General features: G+C 42.8%; 1 protein-coding gene across 1 annotated transcript in view; it reads left to right on the plus strand.

The window, feature by feature from the left end:
- Positions 1-2119: 2119 nt before the first annotated feature.
- Positions 2120-16950, plus strand: part of LOC143290351 (bifunctional purine biosynthesis protein ATIC-like) — a 49762-nt gene continuing 34931 nt past the window's right edge. The window contains 8 exon segments of the mRNA XM_076599714.1: positions 2120-2262; positions 5429-5555; positions 7871-7889; positions 7891-7948; positions 9717-9783; positions 12980-13068; positions 13789-13867; positions 16740-16812. Coding sequence (XP_076455829.1) covers positions 2247-2262; positions 5429-5555; positions 7871-7889; positions 7891-7948; positions 9717-9783; positions 12980-13068; positions 13789-13867; positions 16740-16812 — 528 coding nt within the window. The 5' untranslated portion in view covers positions 2120-2246.

The following is a 16950-nucleotide window of genomic DNA, read 5'->3' on the forward strand; positions in this document are numbered from 1 at the left end:
CACGTTCACTCGTATGTACACGAGTGGGCTTTTACTTGTATGACCGTTTTTGCCCCGCCATGTAGGCAGCCATACTCCGCATTCGGGGGCGTGCATGCTGGATATGTTCTTGTTTCCATAACCCACCGAACGCTGACATGGATTACAGGATCTTTAACGTGCGTATTTGATCTTCTGCTTGCATTATACAGGTGAAGGGGGTTCAGGCACTGGCAGGTCTGCACATAATTATGTTGACCTGGGAGATCGTAAAAATCTCCACCCTTTACCCACCGCAGGCGCCGTCGGCCACCGAGATTCGAACCCGGGGCCCTCAGGTTGAAAGTCCAACGCTTTAACCACTCGGCTATTGCGCCCGTCAAACGACATTCAATGTGTCTTATTAACACGAGTCTCCACGCGGCAGTCTGTAGCGCCCAGAAAAGTCGCGGAAACAGTCGGAGGATGTAAAACACCATCTGTAGCGACCACTGCTGAAGTTATGTACAATTCTGTTGCTGGAAATTGTCCGGGTCAGACTATAATTCCTTTTATTGAAAATATGACTGACGACTCCTTCCCTCCCCCCCCCGCCCCCCGCCCCCTCCATTTCCACTCGCTCCGTTATAAGCGTCCCCCCCACCCCCCACCCCCCCTTTTTTTTCTCAGTTATTCAGCACTGATCAATTCTTGCGTTTTCGGCATACAGTTGCAAATTCAGCCGGTAAAAACGGCACTGAACAAAAACACTGCAACAACAAACTAAAATCCCACACACACCGATGAACTTCACCACCCGGAAAACTAAAGAAAAGAAACAAAAAGCAAGCAACATAAAGCACTGACACCAAGTCAAACAACAAGAAAGCAACTTGATAAATCACCCATAACTCAGTATCACAGTACGTTCTTTTCATTTATATATCGGGCAAAACTGACCAAACGTTATTTTCTTCTGAGAATCATATATATTATGCCGCCAGTGACGTCATCGCCAGGTCACGTTATAATTAGTTCTTTTTACTTCGCATTATCAGTTGTTGCAGTCAGTACACTAGTTTTCTCATGCCCACGAACACTCAACTAAGAACTCTGTCTCTTTCTGTGTCTGTCAGTGTCTGTCTCTCAACTACTGAGGCTCGCCGGCACACACACACGCGCGCCGCGCACACACACACACGCACGGCACACATACTCAGACACGCACACACACACACACACACACACACACACACACACACACACCGGCCACACACACACTCAACGAACTATCTGTCGGTCTTTCTCTGTGTCTGTCTGCCTGTCTGTCTGTCTCCTTCACACACACACACACACACACACACACACACACACACACACACACACACACACACACACACACACACACACACACACACACCGGCCACACACACACTCAACGAACTATCTCTCGGTCTTTCTCTGTGTCTGTCTGTCTGTCTGTCTGTCTCCTTCACACACACACACACCCACCCACCCACCCACCCACCCACACACACACACACACACACACACACACACACACACCGGCCACACACACACTCAACGAACTATCTGTCGGTCTTTCTCTGTGTCTGTCTGTCTGTCTGTCTGTCTCCTTCACACACACACACACACACACACACACACACACACACACACACGCACACACACACACACACACACACACACACACACACCGGCCACACACACACTCAACGAACTATCTCTCGGTCTTTCTCTGTGTCTGTCTGTCTGCCTGTCTCCTTCACACACACACACACACACACACACACACACACACACACACACACACACACACACTGTAGGCCCATGTGTGGTATCCTCTGATTGTCAAATCCATGACTGCTCGTTGTGTTATCTTTTTTTCGTTTAGGTGGGAGGGGAGGTAAATTGAAAAGTGGGGACATGTTCAAGTACTGTGAAGCATGGGTTGCGTGGGAGAGAAGGAGAGGGGGAAGAACGGAAGGGGGAAGAGGGATCGATGTTGAAGTTTATGTAACTTTTCAAGAAGTTTTTGTTGTTCGTCGAGAGCAAGTCACATATGTACAGTGGACGACAGGCAAACAAGGGTTACGCACTCTGTTTGAAGCAAAAAATCTGGGTCAACCAAGAGAAGATCACCCCCAAAGTCCCCACGTGGTTTCACTGACTTGGGTTTCGCGGCAGACGATAGCGAGCTTTCCTGCTCACAGGACGTCGACTTTCCGGTAGAAAAGCTGACTTCGAAGACTTTCCGAGTTTGCAGAATGGCAGGAGAAATTGGTAAGATTTCTCTTCTCTTTATTTGTTCATAGGTACTGAAGCTGACAATAAAAACATTACCAGGTTTCATGGTTAGCATGGTGCCTCGTTGTCTGCTGCTCAACTTCAGGCATGTCAGTTTCACGGCCGCAGGGCCGCAGAACAAAGTTTAACTGCAAGAAAATAAAAATAAAGTATATATGTAAATTCACTAAATGCAATAAATGTATAAATAAAGTTATGGTATTAACTAACTATAAGTTCAGATGAGAAAGGTGGGCGATATCCACAACTTTCTTTCAAGATGGAATGAGTAGTGTTCACAGCAAGGCGTGGACGTTCACTCCGCCGGTCTCACAGAGGAGTGGAGAGGAAGAAATGTCGACAAAGCCGACAATACATGTTCTCACGAACTTTATTTTTATTTTCTTGCAGTTAAACTTTGTTCTTTTTAATTTTTTTTTCTTCTGTGTTAATATTTTATGCAAATCTAGTGTAGGCTGTCATTGTCCCAATGCCTGGCAGCATGTGGGGTGTCTGTTAAGATGAGGCACCTGCTCTTATTTTTTAATTTATTTTTGGATAATGTTTTACTTTCATATTCTTATTTATGATTTTATTTTCTATACAGCAGATGTGATATAGTGTATATTATATAGATCAGAAAGAAAAAATGAACTTGACAATCATTAAGTCAAGGTTCTGAGCCCAATTTCCCAGAGATTTTATTTGTCAAAGCTTGAAAGTATAATTCAGAATTTGAGGATTGAGACAGTTGATTCCTGAATATATTACAGTTATTAGTAGTGTCCATGGTTACGATAATTCTAAGCCTTATTCTAACTACCTCCCATTATGCATTTATACTAGTACTTCTGCCCAGTTTAAAAGATGCTGAATACACTCACACTCTTGTCTTGACATGCTGTCCATTGAATGAGTGTGGTTTTGTTCCATACAAACAAAAACATCCACAACATTGTGCAACATTAGTGATTTTTGTTGTTGACAATGTCATTCCATATGTTCTTAACTCTTACTGAAATATTACTTTCTTGTGTTTGTATTTGAATGTTAAAACAAATAGTTTTCCATTTGCATTTCTTGTGGAACTGTACTCAGCTGCATAAAACTTGTAAAAGAACTGATTCCAGCACTTAACAGTTGATACATGTTGCTGTGAGATCACCAAGTACTCTTATCTTATTCCGCACTCTACATTGGCTCCCCATTGAAACGAGAATAAAATAGAGAGTTGTGTGTCTCTGCTGTTCTGCTTTCCACTCTGCAGGACCTACTTATCTTTCTGACCGTATCAGTGTTTACACTCCCACAAGAAATCTCCACTCTTCCTCTGACGGTTACCTTTTGAAACTTCCTCGCGTCAATACAAGAACCTATGGTGAACATTCGTTCTTCTTTGCTGCTCCTCACATCTGGAACAACCTTATCATATCCATGCATCTGATTCTATTTCTGCTTTTCGCTCATCACTAAAGACTTGTCTTTTAAAAATCTTAACAGCTTCCTTTTCTCCAACACCACCCATGTCAGCTCACTTTGGATGTATGTAGAGTGGGAAAGGGAGAGTGTTTGTGGGGGGAGTTTTTTTTGGGTTTTTTTGAGAAAGAGTGGCCATGAATGTTTTATGTTACTTGTAATATTTTTCTTTCATGTAAAGTGCCCTGAGCTCTTAGTGAGAAAGGGTGCTATATAAATGTACAGTATTATTATTATTATTATTATTATCTCATCAAGAGAAAATAAGCTTAAGTATGTAAATCATTATAGGTCATGTGTGTAAATTGTTGTACAAGCTTTACAGCTCTGTATCTTCGATCGTAATAACAGACTGGCACTTAATGTCTAGACACCACACAGATTTTCCATACTCCTTTACTCCTCAAGAGTGTATCAGAGCTTTGTAATGTAAGTTTAACACATATGCCATGGTCCAGATAAGTGATTTTTTCTTTTTTAATGAATGAATAAGTGAATGTCTGTCAAACGAATCAGTCATTTTGTGTGCTTTATTGATGCAGTTCTATGTACAGGTCAATGGAAAAAGTTCTGTCAAAAGTTACTTAAGAGGTCTTTTTCATTCCACATATTCTTATACACCCCCCTGCCACCTCCGCCACCCCCACCACCACCCCCTTTTTAGTGCATCTCTTTGCAATTATCAAGATTAAAATACAGAATCCATTTTTCTGTCTAGACTTGGGAGTTTGAATCTTGCTGTAAATTGGTACTGTCACATCTTACATTATAAATTTTTGTATCACCAGCAAATATTTTACAGGATGATTCCACACACTACACAGTCTGGAATGTTATTCATGAAAATAGTAAATAATATTGGCCCTGAAATTTAATTCTTTGGGGATTGCACTATGAACTCTTTTGAACTCTTGCTTTAAAAAAAATCCCTTGTCCATTTGTGTATATTGCTGTCAGCTCAAGAAATATCCATATAGATATACCTCATGATTGTTTTTTGTGGAATACTGTCGAAGGCTATACAAAAATCAAAACAATATTTTCGTATCAACTGGGCTGCCATTGTCAAGTTTTCTCGTCGGCACACTCAAAAGTTGCTTCAAAATCACATTTTTGCTAAGCATAGAAATTACCAGGGTAGTAGTGAATAGTATAGTTATGAGAATAATGGTATTTTGTATAACGACTCTGAAACTTAATGTTATTCATTATTTGTTTCGTTTCATCAGAGATGGAAAGTCATCCTTATAAGTTTGGCTGTGATTTATATGAATACATGTATAAATGTTTGCTATTGTATTATTTTGCTTTATGGACTATGGCTGGTATGACTATGAATAAACAAAGCTAATTATCAATATCAGCTGCTACAACTACATAAGTGAAAACAAATTTTGTGATAGACCGTAATTGCTTATTATGTATATTGTTCTTTTTTTTTTCTCTTGTAACAAACACATGTACTTGAATTATTACAAAATACTTGAATTATTCCAGAAAACTATAATTATCTGTATATATAAACACATGGAATCTTTTTACCAGTTGAGGACTACTGTTTGGGTACTTCTCGCCAGTGTGAGTACAGAACATGATCATTTTGTTTCTCAACATTGAAAAAGGAAAACAAGAAGACTTACAGACACACTGTAAAGCATGATTCAGAATGTTTTTGTTTGATTAACAGCATTGCTGAGCGTCTCCAATAAAGGTGGCCTGATACCATTCGCTGAGAAACTGTCAGCGTTTGGATTGCGGCTGGTGGCTTCAGGGGGCACAGCCAAGGCCATCCGTGATGCCAACATACCTGTCAGGTGAGACAGGTGTCCTGTTTTTGTGCTGTCAAGTGAGACAGGTGTCCTGTTTTTGTGCTGTCAGGTGAGACAGGTGTCCTGTTTTTGTGCTGTCAGGTATGACAGGTGTCCTGTTTTTGTGCTGTCAGGTGAGACAGGTGTCCTGTTTTTGTGCTGTCAGGTAAGACAGGTGTCCTGTTTTTGTGCTGTCAGGTAAGACAGGTGTCCTGTTTTTGTGCTGTCAGGTAAGACAGGTGTCCTGTTTTTGTGCTGTCAGGTATGACAGGTGTCCTGTTTTAATGCTGCTAATCAGGCTGTCAGGTAAGACAGGTGTCCTGTTTTTGTGCTGTCAATCAGGCTGTCAGGTATGACAGGTGTCCTGTTTTTGTGCTGTCAGGTAAGACAGGTGTCCTGTTTTTGTGCTGCCAGTCACACATTATACATAAGGACACAGTTCTTTTTCTTTCAGTTATAACTTACATTCTCCTCATTTCTTCACTGGAAATCTGAGCAATCTTGGAGAGAGGAAGCTGTGTCAGTACATGGAATCTGGGAGAGGTGTTGGGTGTGTGAAGGGGATGCTCATACAGCTTTGTGGCAGAAACTTTTCAGTTTCTCAAGGAGGTGTCACTGCATTCAGACAAATCCATTTACACTGTGCCACATCTGCCAGGCAGATGCCTGACCCAGTAGCATAACCCAACGCGCTAAGTCAGGCCTTGAGTGTGTGGAGATTCTTCTTCTTCTTCCTCGTTCGCCTCCCATTAGATGAGCAGCCCGGTGTGTGTCCTCGATGAAGGCTGCCATCCGTCGCAGCTCCTCCAGGGTGCCGCACAGCTTGGCTTCCACTGCTGTCAGTGTTGGCCAGTACTTCCTCCTGGATGCTGCATGCGTTGTACAGTGTGTGGAAATAAATGTTTGTGTACCTATCAGAGCGGATTTCTGCTTCAGAATATTGCCAGAGGACAACCCTTTTGTTGCTGTGTGTTCTTTTTCTGTGCGCTAAGTGCGTGTTGCACTCGGAACCTCGATGATTGTTTGATCCAGATGAGTAGATGCTGAGTGAGAAAGGAGAAAGTACGTACAGGAAAGGGCAAGAGGAGGATTTGAATCCACACCCTCACGGACACTATCGCCACAATGGCAGATTAAAGTACGTACAGGAAAGGGCAAGAGGAGGATTTGAATCCACACCCTCACGGACACTATCGCCACAATGGCAGATTAAAGTACGTACAGGAAAGGGCAAGAGGAGGATTTGAATCCACACCCTCACGGACACTATCGCCACAATGGCAGATTTAAGTATGTACAGGAAAGGGCAAGAGGAGGATTTGAATCCACACCCTCACGGACACTATCGCCACAATGGTAGATTTAAGTATGTACAGGAAAGGGCAAGAGGAGGATTTGAATCCACACCCTCACGGACACTATCGCCACAATGGCAAAAACCATCCTGCCACCTTGCTCCAGGTAGACTGTGACTGACAAAAGAAGGGTTTTGTTCTAAATAGAATGTATATGGTGGGCTTGGTGAGATATTCCTGGAACTACATTGACACATGAAAGGACTGCATTTTTATACTTGAATAATTCCGACATTATTACATAGTCATTACATCATGTACAAGAAGTGGAACGATCAAAGGATTTACTTTTACTGTCTTAGTTAATGACATCTAATAAAGTAAATGACGAGAATGCTTAATCTGCAACAAGGCAGATTTTAAGTTTATTGAAAACTTGCAAAAGCAGCAGGTTACACAGCTGACAAAAATTTACCAGTCTTCTGAGAAACCAGTTCTCATGACAAATGATGATGTGTTGAACAGTTCTATTTAACATTTGTATCCAGCTGAATACATGCAACTAGAAGCTGTTTCCTGAGTTCATTCACCTGTGATGTTTTCATTGAGTTATTGACTAGTTGCTGGATAGGATTTTGGTTTTTTAAAAATGTACATATCATTATATTTAATGCACAACCACTAGTGGATTCTCTTATTCAGTTATTATTAATTTCAAATATGAGAGTGCAGAGGAACTTAAATATATGAAAAATATTTTTGTGTGTTTACATGCCAGTAAATAAGTAACAAAAATTCAGATATGTGTTGCTGTAATATTCAAGTTTGTTATTATAAGTTATGTTTATATTAAACTACATGGATGTGGTATTCACAAATATGTATACACACGGTCACTGTGGTGTTCAGATAGATCTGTATACACACATGGTGATTGAAATACACACATGCTTGTTGTTGATATTCAAGTGTGGTGGTTATGGGGTGAGCGGAGGTTTCACGAGGAGCCTGTGTGCATGTTTTCAGTGATGTGTCGGAAGTGACCTGGAGCCCCGGAAATGCTGGGCGGTCGAGTGAAAACCCTTCACCCTGCTGTCCATGGAGGTGAGTGAAAACCCTTCATCCTGCTGGCCATAGAGGTAAATGAAAACCCTTCACTGTTAGAGGTGAGTGAAAACCCTTCACTGTTGTTCATAGAGGTGAATGAAAACCCTTCACTGTTGTTCATAGAGGTGAATGAAAACCCTTCACTGTTGTTCATAGAGGTGAATAAAAACCCTTCACTGTTGTTCATAGAGGTGAATGAAAACCCTTCACTGTTGTTCATAGAGGCGAGTGAAAGCCCTTCACTGTTCATAGAGGTGAATGAAAACCCTTCACCCTGCTGTCCATAGAGGTGAGTGAAAAACCTTCACAGTTGTTCATAGAGGTGAGTGAAAACCCTTCACTGTTGTTCATAGAGGTGAATGAAAACCCTTCACTGTTGTTCATAGAGGTGATTGAAAACCCTTCATTGTTCATAGGGGTGAATGAAAACCCTTCACTGTTGTTCATAGAGGTGAATGAAAACCCTTCACTGTTCATAGAGGTGAATGAAAACCCTTCATTGTTCATAGAGGTGAATGAAAACCCTTCACTGTTCATAGAGGTGACTGTTCATAGAGGTGAATGAAAACCCTTCACTGTTCATAGAGGTGACTGTTCATAGAGGTGAATGAAAACCCTTCACTGTTCATAGAGGTGACTGTTCATAGAGGTGACTGTTCATAGAGGTGAATGAAAACCCTTCACTGTTCATAGAGGTGACTGTTCATAGAGTTGAATGAAAACCTTCACTGTTCATAGAGGTGACTGTTCATAGAGGTGAATGAAAACCCTTCACTGTTCATAGAGGTGACTGTTCATAGAGGTGAATGAAAACCCTTCACTGTTCATAGAGGTGACTGTTCATAGAGGTGAATGAAAACCCTTCACTGTTCATAGAGGTGAATGAAAACCCTTCACTGTTCATAGAGGTGACTGTTCATAGAGGTGAATGAAAACCCTTCACTGTTCATAGAGGTGAATGAAAACCCTTCACTGTTCATAGAGGTGACTGTTCATAGAGGTGAATGAAAACCCTTCACTGTTCATAGAGGTGACTGTTCATAGAGGTGAATGAAAACCCTTCACTGTTCATAGAGGTGAATGAAAACCCTTCACTGTTCATAGAGGTGAATGAAAACCCTTCACTGTTCATAGAGGTGACTGTTCATAGAGGTGAATGAAAACCCTTCACTGTTCATAGAGGTGAATGAAAACCCTTCACTGTTCATAGAGGTGACTGTTCATAGAGGTGAATGAAAACCCTTCACTGTTCATAGAGGTGAATGAAAACCCTTCACTGTTCATAGAGGTGAGTGAAAACCCTTCACTGTTCATAGAAGTGAATGAAAACCATCGTCACAATCCATTTTAGTGTAATTATAGGATACTTTTTTTTTTAAAGTTTTTTTTAAAACATTATTGTGTAAGATTCCAATGTATTTTCTATTTTGATGTAAAACAATGTTTTTTTTTTTTGTACACTTATAGTTGACTTCATCAAGTTTTTGCGCCTTATACATATAATTATTATTAGTAGTAGTTCTTTTTTTGTGTATTTATCTATTATTTATTTATTTATTTATTTTATTTTATTTTATTTATTTAATTTATTTTTTTCTCAAGGCCTGACTAAGTGCGTTGGGTTATGCTGCTGGTCAGGCATCTGCTTGGCAGATGTGGTGTAGCGTATATAGATTTGTCCGAATGCAGTGACGCCTCCTTGAGCTACTGAAACTGAAACTGAAACTGTAAAACGATGACAGTGCACTGTTGTCTGTTGTTGCAGGCATCCTGGCTCGTCTGACGGAGTCTGACCAGGCCGACATGAAGCAGCAGGGTCATCAGATGATCAGGTAAGAAGCTCCTTGTCTCTGTCTCTTTCTCTCCTCTACTTCTCTGGGTCTTTCTTTGAAAAACTATTATATAAAGCCATGCTTGTTTCGGTTATGTTTATTAATGGCATCTAACGATGAAAACACCATACGTAGTTTTGCTATGTATCTTTATAAAGCACTGCAGTTAAGAGAGACACTCATTTCTTAGATTCACTGATAGTTTGTTGTGAATGACATTGTGTTGTTTATATTACCAGTTGCAATGACACATGTAAAACTGTTATTACCCCCTATTCATATGGGGCTATGGCCTTAATTGAATAAACCATCCTGAATCTTTGAAAAACTGGTTTGGGAAAAGAAGAGTTTTTTCTGAGTGTTTGTTTTCTGTTGCTGTCCATTCATTTCTTTATTTGACTACTTTCACCAGTGAACTGAAAGGCTTCATTGACAGTTTACCAAAACTGACATTTATCGTCACAGACGATCACAGTGATTTTTCGAATATTCACTGCATTGCATCGTCGTTGTTCCAGAAAATCAAGCCAAAGTTGTCTGACCCTTGGAAACCTTAGTATTTCCTTTGGGCAGAGCGAGAAACAGTTTGGCGCATGGTGATGGTGATGATATGGATCCTTGTATAGCACCTATCCTTGGTCAGAGACCAAGCTCTAAGTGCTTGACAAACGTGGAGTCATTTGCACACCTGGCTGGGAAGAGCCAACTGACAGCTGCCTTTGGCCACTCATCACTGAAGTCAGATTTCAGTCACGCACTTACATTCTCACATAGTCATTTAACATTATATGTGTCTGATTGTTTCTTTATTACCCCGCAGTGTAGGCAGCCATACTCCGTTTTCAGGGGTGTTCATGTTGGGTATGTTGCTTCCATAAGCTACTTACGTTGACATGGATTTTAGGATCTGAAATGTAAGTGTTTGATCTTCTGCATACAGATTCACACAAAGGGGATTCAGACACTAGGTCTGCATATAATTTGGACTAGAGACACTGGGAAAATTCCCACCCCTTAACCCACCAGGTTTACCGGGGAGGGAGCTCTATCAGCACTCAGTTTCATCCCCACTCTCTCTCAGCCAAGAGGGTTTTAGGACGGTCGGCGTTGAGATGGTTCCCAAAGGCCAACTAGCCCACAAGGCTGCATCACTAAGAGCCAGTGCAGTTTTGCCTCCTAGTTTGAGAGTCATAGTCCTTCACAAAAGACTCAGCTGCAAATGGTTTCCCACTGCAACAGAGAAAGCACTGTGCAATCTGTGCTGACCCATCTGAATAAAGTACAAGATCAGCACTCTATGTTATAGATGTATTCACAAAACTGCCCCTTCCTATCTCTGCGGCTGCCTTCACCTCTACACTCCATCTCGCTCACTATGATCAGCTTCGGATCCATTCTGTTTACGCATACCCAGATTCAAGCTCTCGACTGTTGGCCGTCATTCTTTCTCTCTCTCTGGACCTTGCGACTGGAATGAACTTCCTCTTTCGCTTCGTCAAGTCTCCACACTCAGCTCTTTCAAGTCTGGCCTTAAAACCCACCTCTTCCTAAAATAGCCTCCCTTCCCTGCCTCTTCCTTGTCTTCAATTTCTCCAGTTTTAGAGTTATGCATGCGTGTGAATGACTGGTGCGAAAGCGCTTTGATTTGTCTCTGAACAAGATTCAGCGCTATATAAATACCATTATTATTATTAACTCGGGCAACTCGGGTGATAATCAGTTGTTCTGACCACTTGGCCACCGCACCCACGTGGCCATTCTTGAAGAAGTAGAAACCCCCTGAAAGCTGAGTATGGCTGCCTACATGGCGGGGTAAAAACAGTCATACATGTAAAAGCCACCTCATGTATATGCGAGTCAACGTGGGAGTTGCAGCCCACGAACGCAGAAGAACAAGAGAAGAAACGGAAGCTTCCTGCCCAGGGCACGGGAAAAAGACAACACAGTTTGGTTCATCAGGCGCTAAGGAGGCAGCTGAAACAGCTCTGGAGTTTTCATGCGCGATGATGCTGGGCTTGTTCCGATAGAATTGGTCGTCTTTGGAGGATCGACTTGTCACTAAATTAGTTGCACACCATGTCTAAGCTGGCAAAGAAACTCCTTGGACAATGATCTGGCCAGTGAAAAAGTAATGAGACATTTGTTCTCTTCAGCAGTGAAATGATTGGGTGTTTTGACGGGCGCAATAGCCGAGTGGTTAAAGCATTGGACTGTCAATCTGAGGGTCCCGGGTTCGAATCACGGTGACTGTCTGGTGAAGGGTGGAGATTTTTCCGATCTCCCAGGTCAACATATGTGCAGACCTGCAAGTGCCTGAACCCCCTTCGTGTGTATATGCAAGCAGATGATCAAATACGCATGTTAAAGATCCTGTAATCCATGTCGGCGTTCGGTGGGTTATGGAAACAAGAACATACCCAGCATGCACACCCTCTAATACGGAGTATGGCTGCCTACATGGCGGGGTAAAAACGGTCATACACGTAAAAGCCCACTCGTGTGCATACGAGTGAATGTGGGAGTTGCAGCCCACGAACGCAGAAGAAGAAGAAGATTGGGTGTTTTCAAATGTTTATCAGTCTGTCTGATGTCAGATGTAAACCCCAGGTGTGTGTGCAGTGTTGTGTGTTACATGTTGTGTTGTGTTGTGTGTTTGGTTATTTATGTATATTGTGTTGTGTTTGTGTATTGTGTTATGTGTGTGTTCTGTATGTGTGTATGTAATCGCATTGTGTTGTGTATGTGTGTGTTGTGTGTTATGTGTGTGTGTTGTGTGCATGTAAGCACATTGTGTTGTGTGTGTGTGTGTTTGTGGAGTGTGTGTATTGTGTTGTGTGTTATGTGTGTGTGTGCTGTGTGCATGTAAGCACATTGTGTTGTGTGTGTGTGTTTGTGGAGCGTGTGTATTGTGTTGTGTGTTATGTGTTATGTCTGTGTGTTGTGTGCATGTAAATGCATTGTGTTGTGTGTTTGTTTGTGGAGTGTGTGTATTGTGTTGTGTGTGTGTGTTGAGTGTGTGTATTGTGTGTTATGTGTGTGTGTGTGTTGCGTGCATGTAAACGAATTGTGTTGTGTGTTTGTGGAGTGTGTGTATTGTGTTATGTGTTATGTGTGTGTGTTGTGTGCATGTAATCTCATTGTGTTGTGTGTGTGTGTTGTGTGCATGTAAGCGCATTGTGTTTTGTGTGTGTGACAGGGTGGTGGTGTGCAACTTGTACCCCTTTGTCAAGACAGTGGAGAAAGAGGATGTGAAGGTGGAGGAGGCGGTGGAGCAGATTGACATTGGTGAGTGTGTCGGCCATTGGTGTGTTAGCGATCCGTGTGTCGGCCATTGGTGAGTGTTTTGGGCATAGGTGTGTTGGCCGTTGGTGAGTGTGCTGGCCATTGGAGAGTGTTGGCCATTGGTGAGTGTTTTGGCCATGGGTGTGTTGGCTGTTGATGAGTGTGATGGCCATAAGTGAGTGTGTCAGCCATAGGTGATAGGTGAGTGGGTTGGCCATTGGTGAGTGTTGGCCATAGATGAGTGTATTGGCCACTGGTGAGTTTGTCGGCTGTAGGTGAGTATTTCAGCTGTAGCTTGTACGTTATCAACCTGCAGATCTGATGATGCTATGTGGTATTGAACTTGCTCAGAACATATATGCAGCAGTTTTATGTCTTATGTCTGGAAGTATGTATGTGTGTAAGAATTTACAAGTTTTATGAGGCACAGTTAGGAATTTTTTTTAAAAGGCAGACTTGAAATAGCAGAGATTTTTGTGTCTTTGTGCGTATGTATATGTGTGTGTTTTTGCTGTGTGCATGTATATGTGTGTGTGTGTGCCTGTGTGTGTGTGTGTGCATGAGTGTACACGTGTGCCTCTGTGTGTGTGTGTGTGTGTGCATGAGTGTACACGTGTGCCTGTGCAAGTGAGTCAGATGAGTCAGGTCCTGCCTGATGTTTTTTTTTTATGATTTATTTTATTATTTTGTTTATAGTCAGTATTTCTGCATGACCTGTTTCAGGTGGGGTGACACTGCTTAGAGCAGCTGCCAAGAACCACGCCCGCGTGACTGTGGTCTGTGATCCTAACGATTATGACAGGTATGTGTCAGGTGACTGTGGTGTGTGATCCTAATGATTATGACAGGTATGTGTCAGGTGACTGTGGTGTGTGATCCTAACGATTATGACAGGTGAGTGTCGGTGACTGGTGTGTGATCCTAACAATTATGACAGGTATGTGTCAGGTGACTGGTCTGTGATCCTAACGATTATGACAGGTATGTGTCAGGTGACTGTGGTGTGTGATCCTAACAATTATGACAGGTATGTGTCAGGTGACTGGTCTGTGATCCTAACGATTATGACAGGTAAGTGTCAGGTGACTGTGGTCTGTGATCCTAACGATTATGACAGGTGAGTGTCAGGTGACTGTGGTGTGTGATCCTAACGATTATGACAGGTATGTGTCAGGTGACTGTGGTCTGTGATCCTAACGATTATGACAGGTATGTGTCAGGTGACTGTGGTGTGTGATCCTAATGATTATAACAGGTATGTGTCAGGTGACTGTGGTGTGTGATCCTAACGATTATGACAGGTATGAGTCAGGTGACTGTGGTGTGTGATCCTAACGATTATGACAGGTATGTGTCGGGTGACTGGTGTGTGATCCTAATGATTATGACAGGTGTGTGTCAGGTGACTGTGGTGTGTGATCCTAACGATTATGACAGGTGAGTGTCAGGTGACTGTGGTGTGTGATCCTAACGATTATGACAGGTACGTGTCAGGTGACTGTGGTCTGTGATCCTAACGATTATGACAGGTATGTGTCAGGTGACTGTGGTCTGTGATCCTAACGATTATGACAGGTATGTGTCAGGTGACTGGTCTGTGATCCTAACGATTATGACAGGTATGTGTCAGGTGACCCTGGTCTGTGATCCTAACCATTATGACAGATACGTGTCAGGTGACTGTGGTCTGTGATCTGTGATCCTAACCATTATGACAGGTACGTGTCAGGTGACTGTGGTGTGTGATCCTAACGATTATGACAGGTATGTGTCAGGTGACTGTGGTCTGTGATCCTAACGATTATGACAGGTATGTGTCAGGTGACTGGTCTTTGATTCTAACGATTATGACAGGTATGTGTCAAGTGACTGGTCTGTGATCCTAACGATTATGACAGGTATGTGTCAGGTGACTGTGGTCTGTGATCCTAACGATTATGACAGGTGCATGTCAGGTGACTGTGGTCTGTGATCCTAACGATTATGACAGGTATGTGTCAGGTGACTGGTCTGTGATCCCAACGATTATGACAGGTACATGTCAGGTGACTGTGGTGTGTGATCCTAACGATTATGACAGATACGTGTCAGGTGACTGTGGTGTGTGATCCTAACGATTATGACAGATATGTGTCAGGTGACTGTGGTCTGTGATCCTAATGATTATGACAGGTATGTGTCAGGTGACTGTGGTGTGTGATCCTAACGATTATGACAGGTATGTGTCAGGTGACTGTGGTGTGTGATCCTAACGATTATGACAGGTATGTGTCAGGTGACTGTGGTCTGTGATCCTAACGATTATGACAGGTATGTGTCAGGTGACTGTGGTCTGTGATCCTAACGATTATGACAGGTATGTGTCAGGTGACTGTGGTCTGTGATCCTAACGATTATGACAGGTATGTGTCAGGTGACTGGTGTGTGATCCTAACGATTATGACAGGTATGTGTCAGGTGACTGTGGTGTGTGATCCTAACGATTATGACAGGTATGTGTCAGGTGACTGTGGTCTGTGATCCTAACGATTATGACAGGTATGTGTCAGGTGACTGTGGTGCGTGATCCTAACGATTATGACAGATACGTGTCAGGTGCTGCTTGTGCCCCCGTTTCAGTGTCCAGGAGGAAGGTGGCAGAATGGTGAAGATGCTTACCAGCCATCACAGAATCCATGGAGGTCTGGGTTTGAGTCCATGTCTCACTTTTTCTCTCAAGTCTGACTGGAAGTTCAAACTGAGCATCTTGTCGATCGGATGAGAAGATAAACCGAGGTACTGTTTTCAGCACACTCACTCTGTGCACTGTAAAAGAACCTATGGCGACCAATGTCCTCTGGCAAAATTTTGTGGAAGAAATCCATGCTAAGTACACAAATGTTCCTGCAAGCACTCAAAACCAGAGGAGTGTGTTTGATTACACTGCTGGTCAGACAGTTGTGGTGTAGCATGTATGGATTTGTCTGAATGCAGTTACACCTTGGGAAACTGAAGTGGTCAGTATGTTGGTTTTTGTGATGTGGTGTTATGTGATGTGTGTGGTGTTATGTGATGTGTGTGGTGTGGTGTTATGTGATGTGTGGTGTTATGTGATGTGGTGTGGTCTGGTCTGATGTGATGTGTGGTGTGATGTGGTGTGGTCTGGTCTGGTCTGCTTTGATGTGATGTGGCGTTATGTGGTGTGTGGTGTTATGTGGTGTGGTCTGGTCTGCTGTGATGTGATGTGTGGTGTTATGTGGTGTGGTGTAGTCTGGTGTGATGTGATGTGTGGTGTGATGTGATGTGTGGTGTGATGTGGTGTGGTGTGGTCTGGTCTGGTCTGATGTGATGTGTGGTGTGATGTGGTGTGTGGTGTTATGCGATGTGGTGTGGTCTGGTCTGCTGTGATGTGATGAGTGGTGTGATGTGTTATGTGATGTGTGGCGTTATGTGATGTGGTGTGATGTGATGTGTGTTGTGATGTGGTGTGGTCTGGTGTGAAGTGTGATGTGACGTGTGATGTGGTATTAAGTGGTCTGGTGTGATGTGATGTGGTCTGGTGTGATATGTGTTGTGATGTGTTGTGTGGTGTGATGTGTGATGTGGTATGGTGTGGTGTGACTGATGTGGTGCAGGATGTGTGTTACGTGATGTAATGTGGTGTGCTGTGCTGTGATGTGACTGACGTGTTGCAGAGTGTTGGAGGAAATACAGAACTCCCCTGACAAAGACACCACCCTGGACACCCGTAAACACCTGGCCCTGAAGGTGGGTGTGTCACCCAGCACGCTGGATCATCCACACATCAAGTTCTGTCATGGTTTTTAAGCTGAGAGTAGATGAGTCAGTTGAAAGAGAAACTGTTTAAAGGAGCAGCTGGTACTTGTGCTGTCAATATGTCATTCA

This window comes from Babylonia areolata, chromosome 15 (assembly GCF_041734735.1).
Source record: "Babylonia areolata isolate BAREFJ2019XMU chromosome 15, ASM4173473v1, whole genome shotgun sequence".
NCBI lineage: Eukaryota > Metazoa > Mollusca > Gastropoda > Neogastropoda > Buccinidae > Babylonia > Babylonia areolata.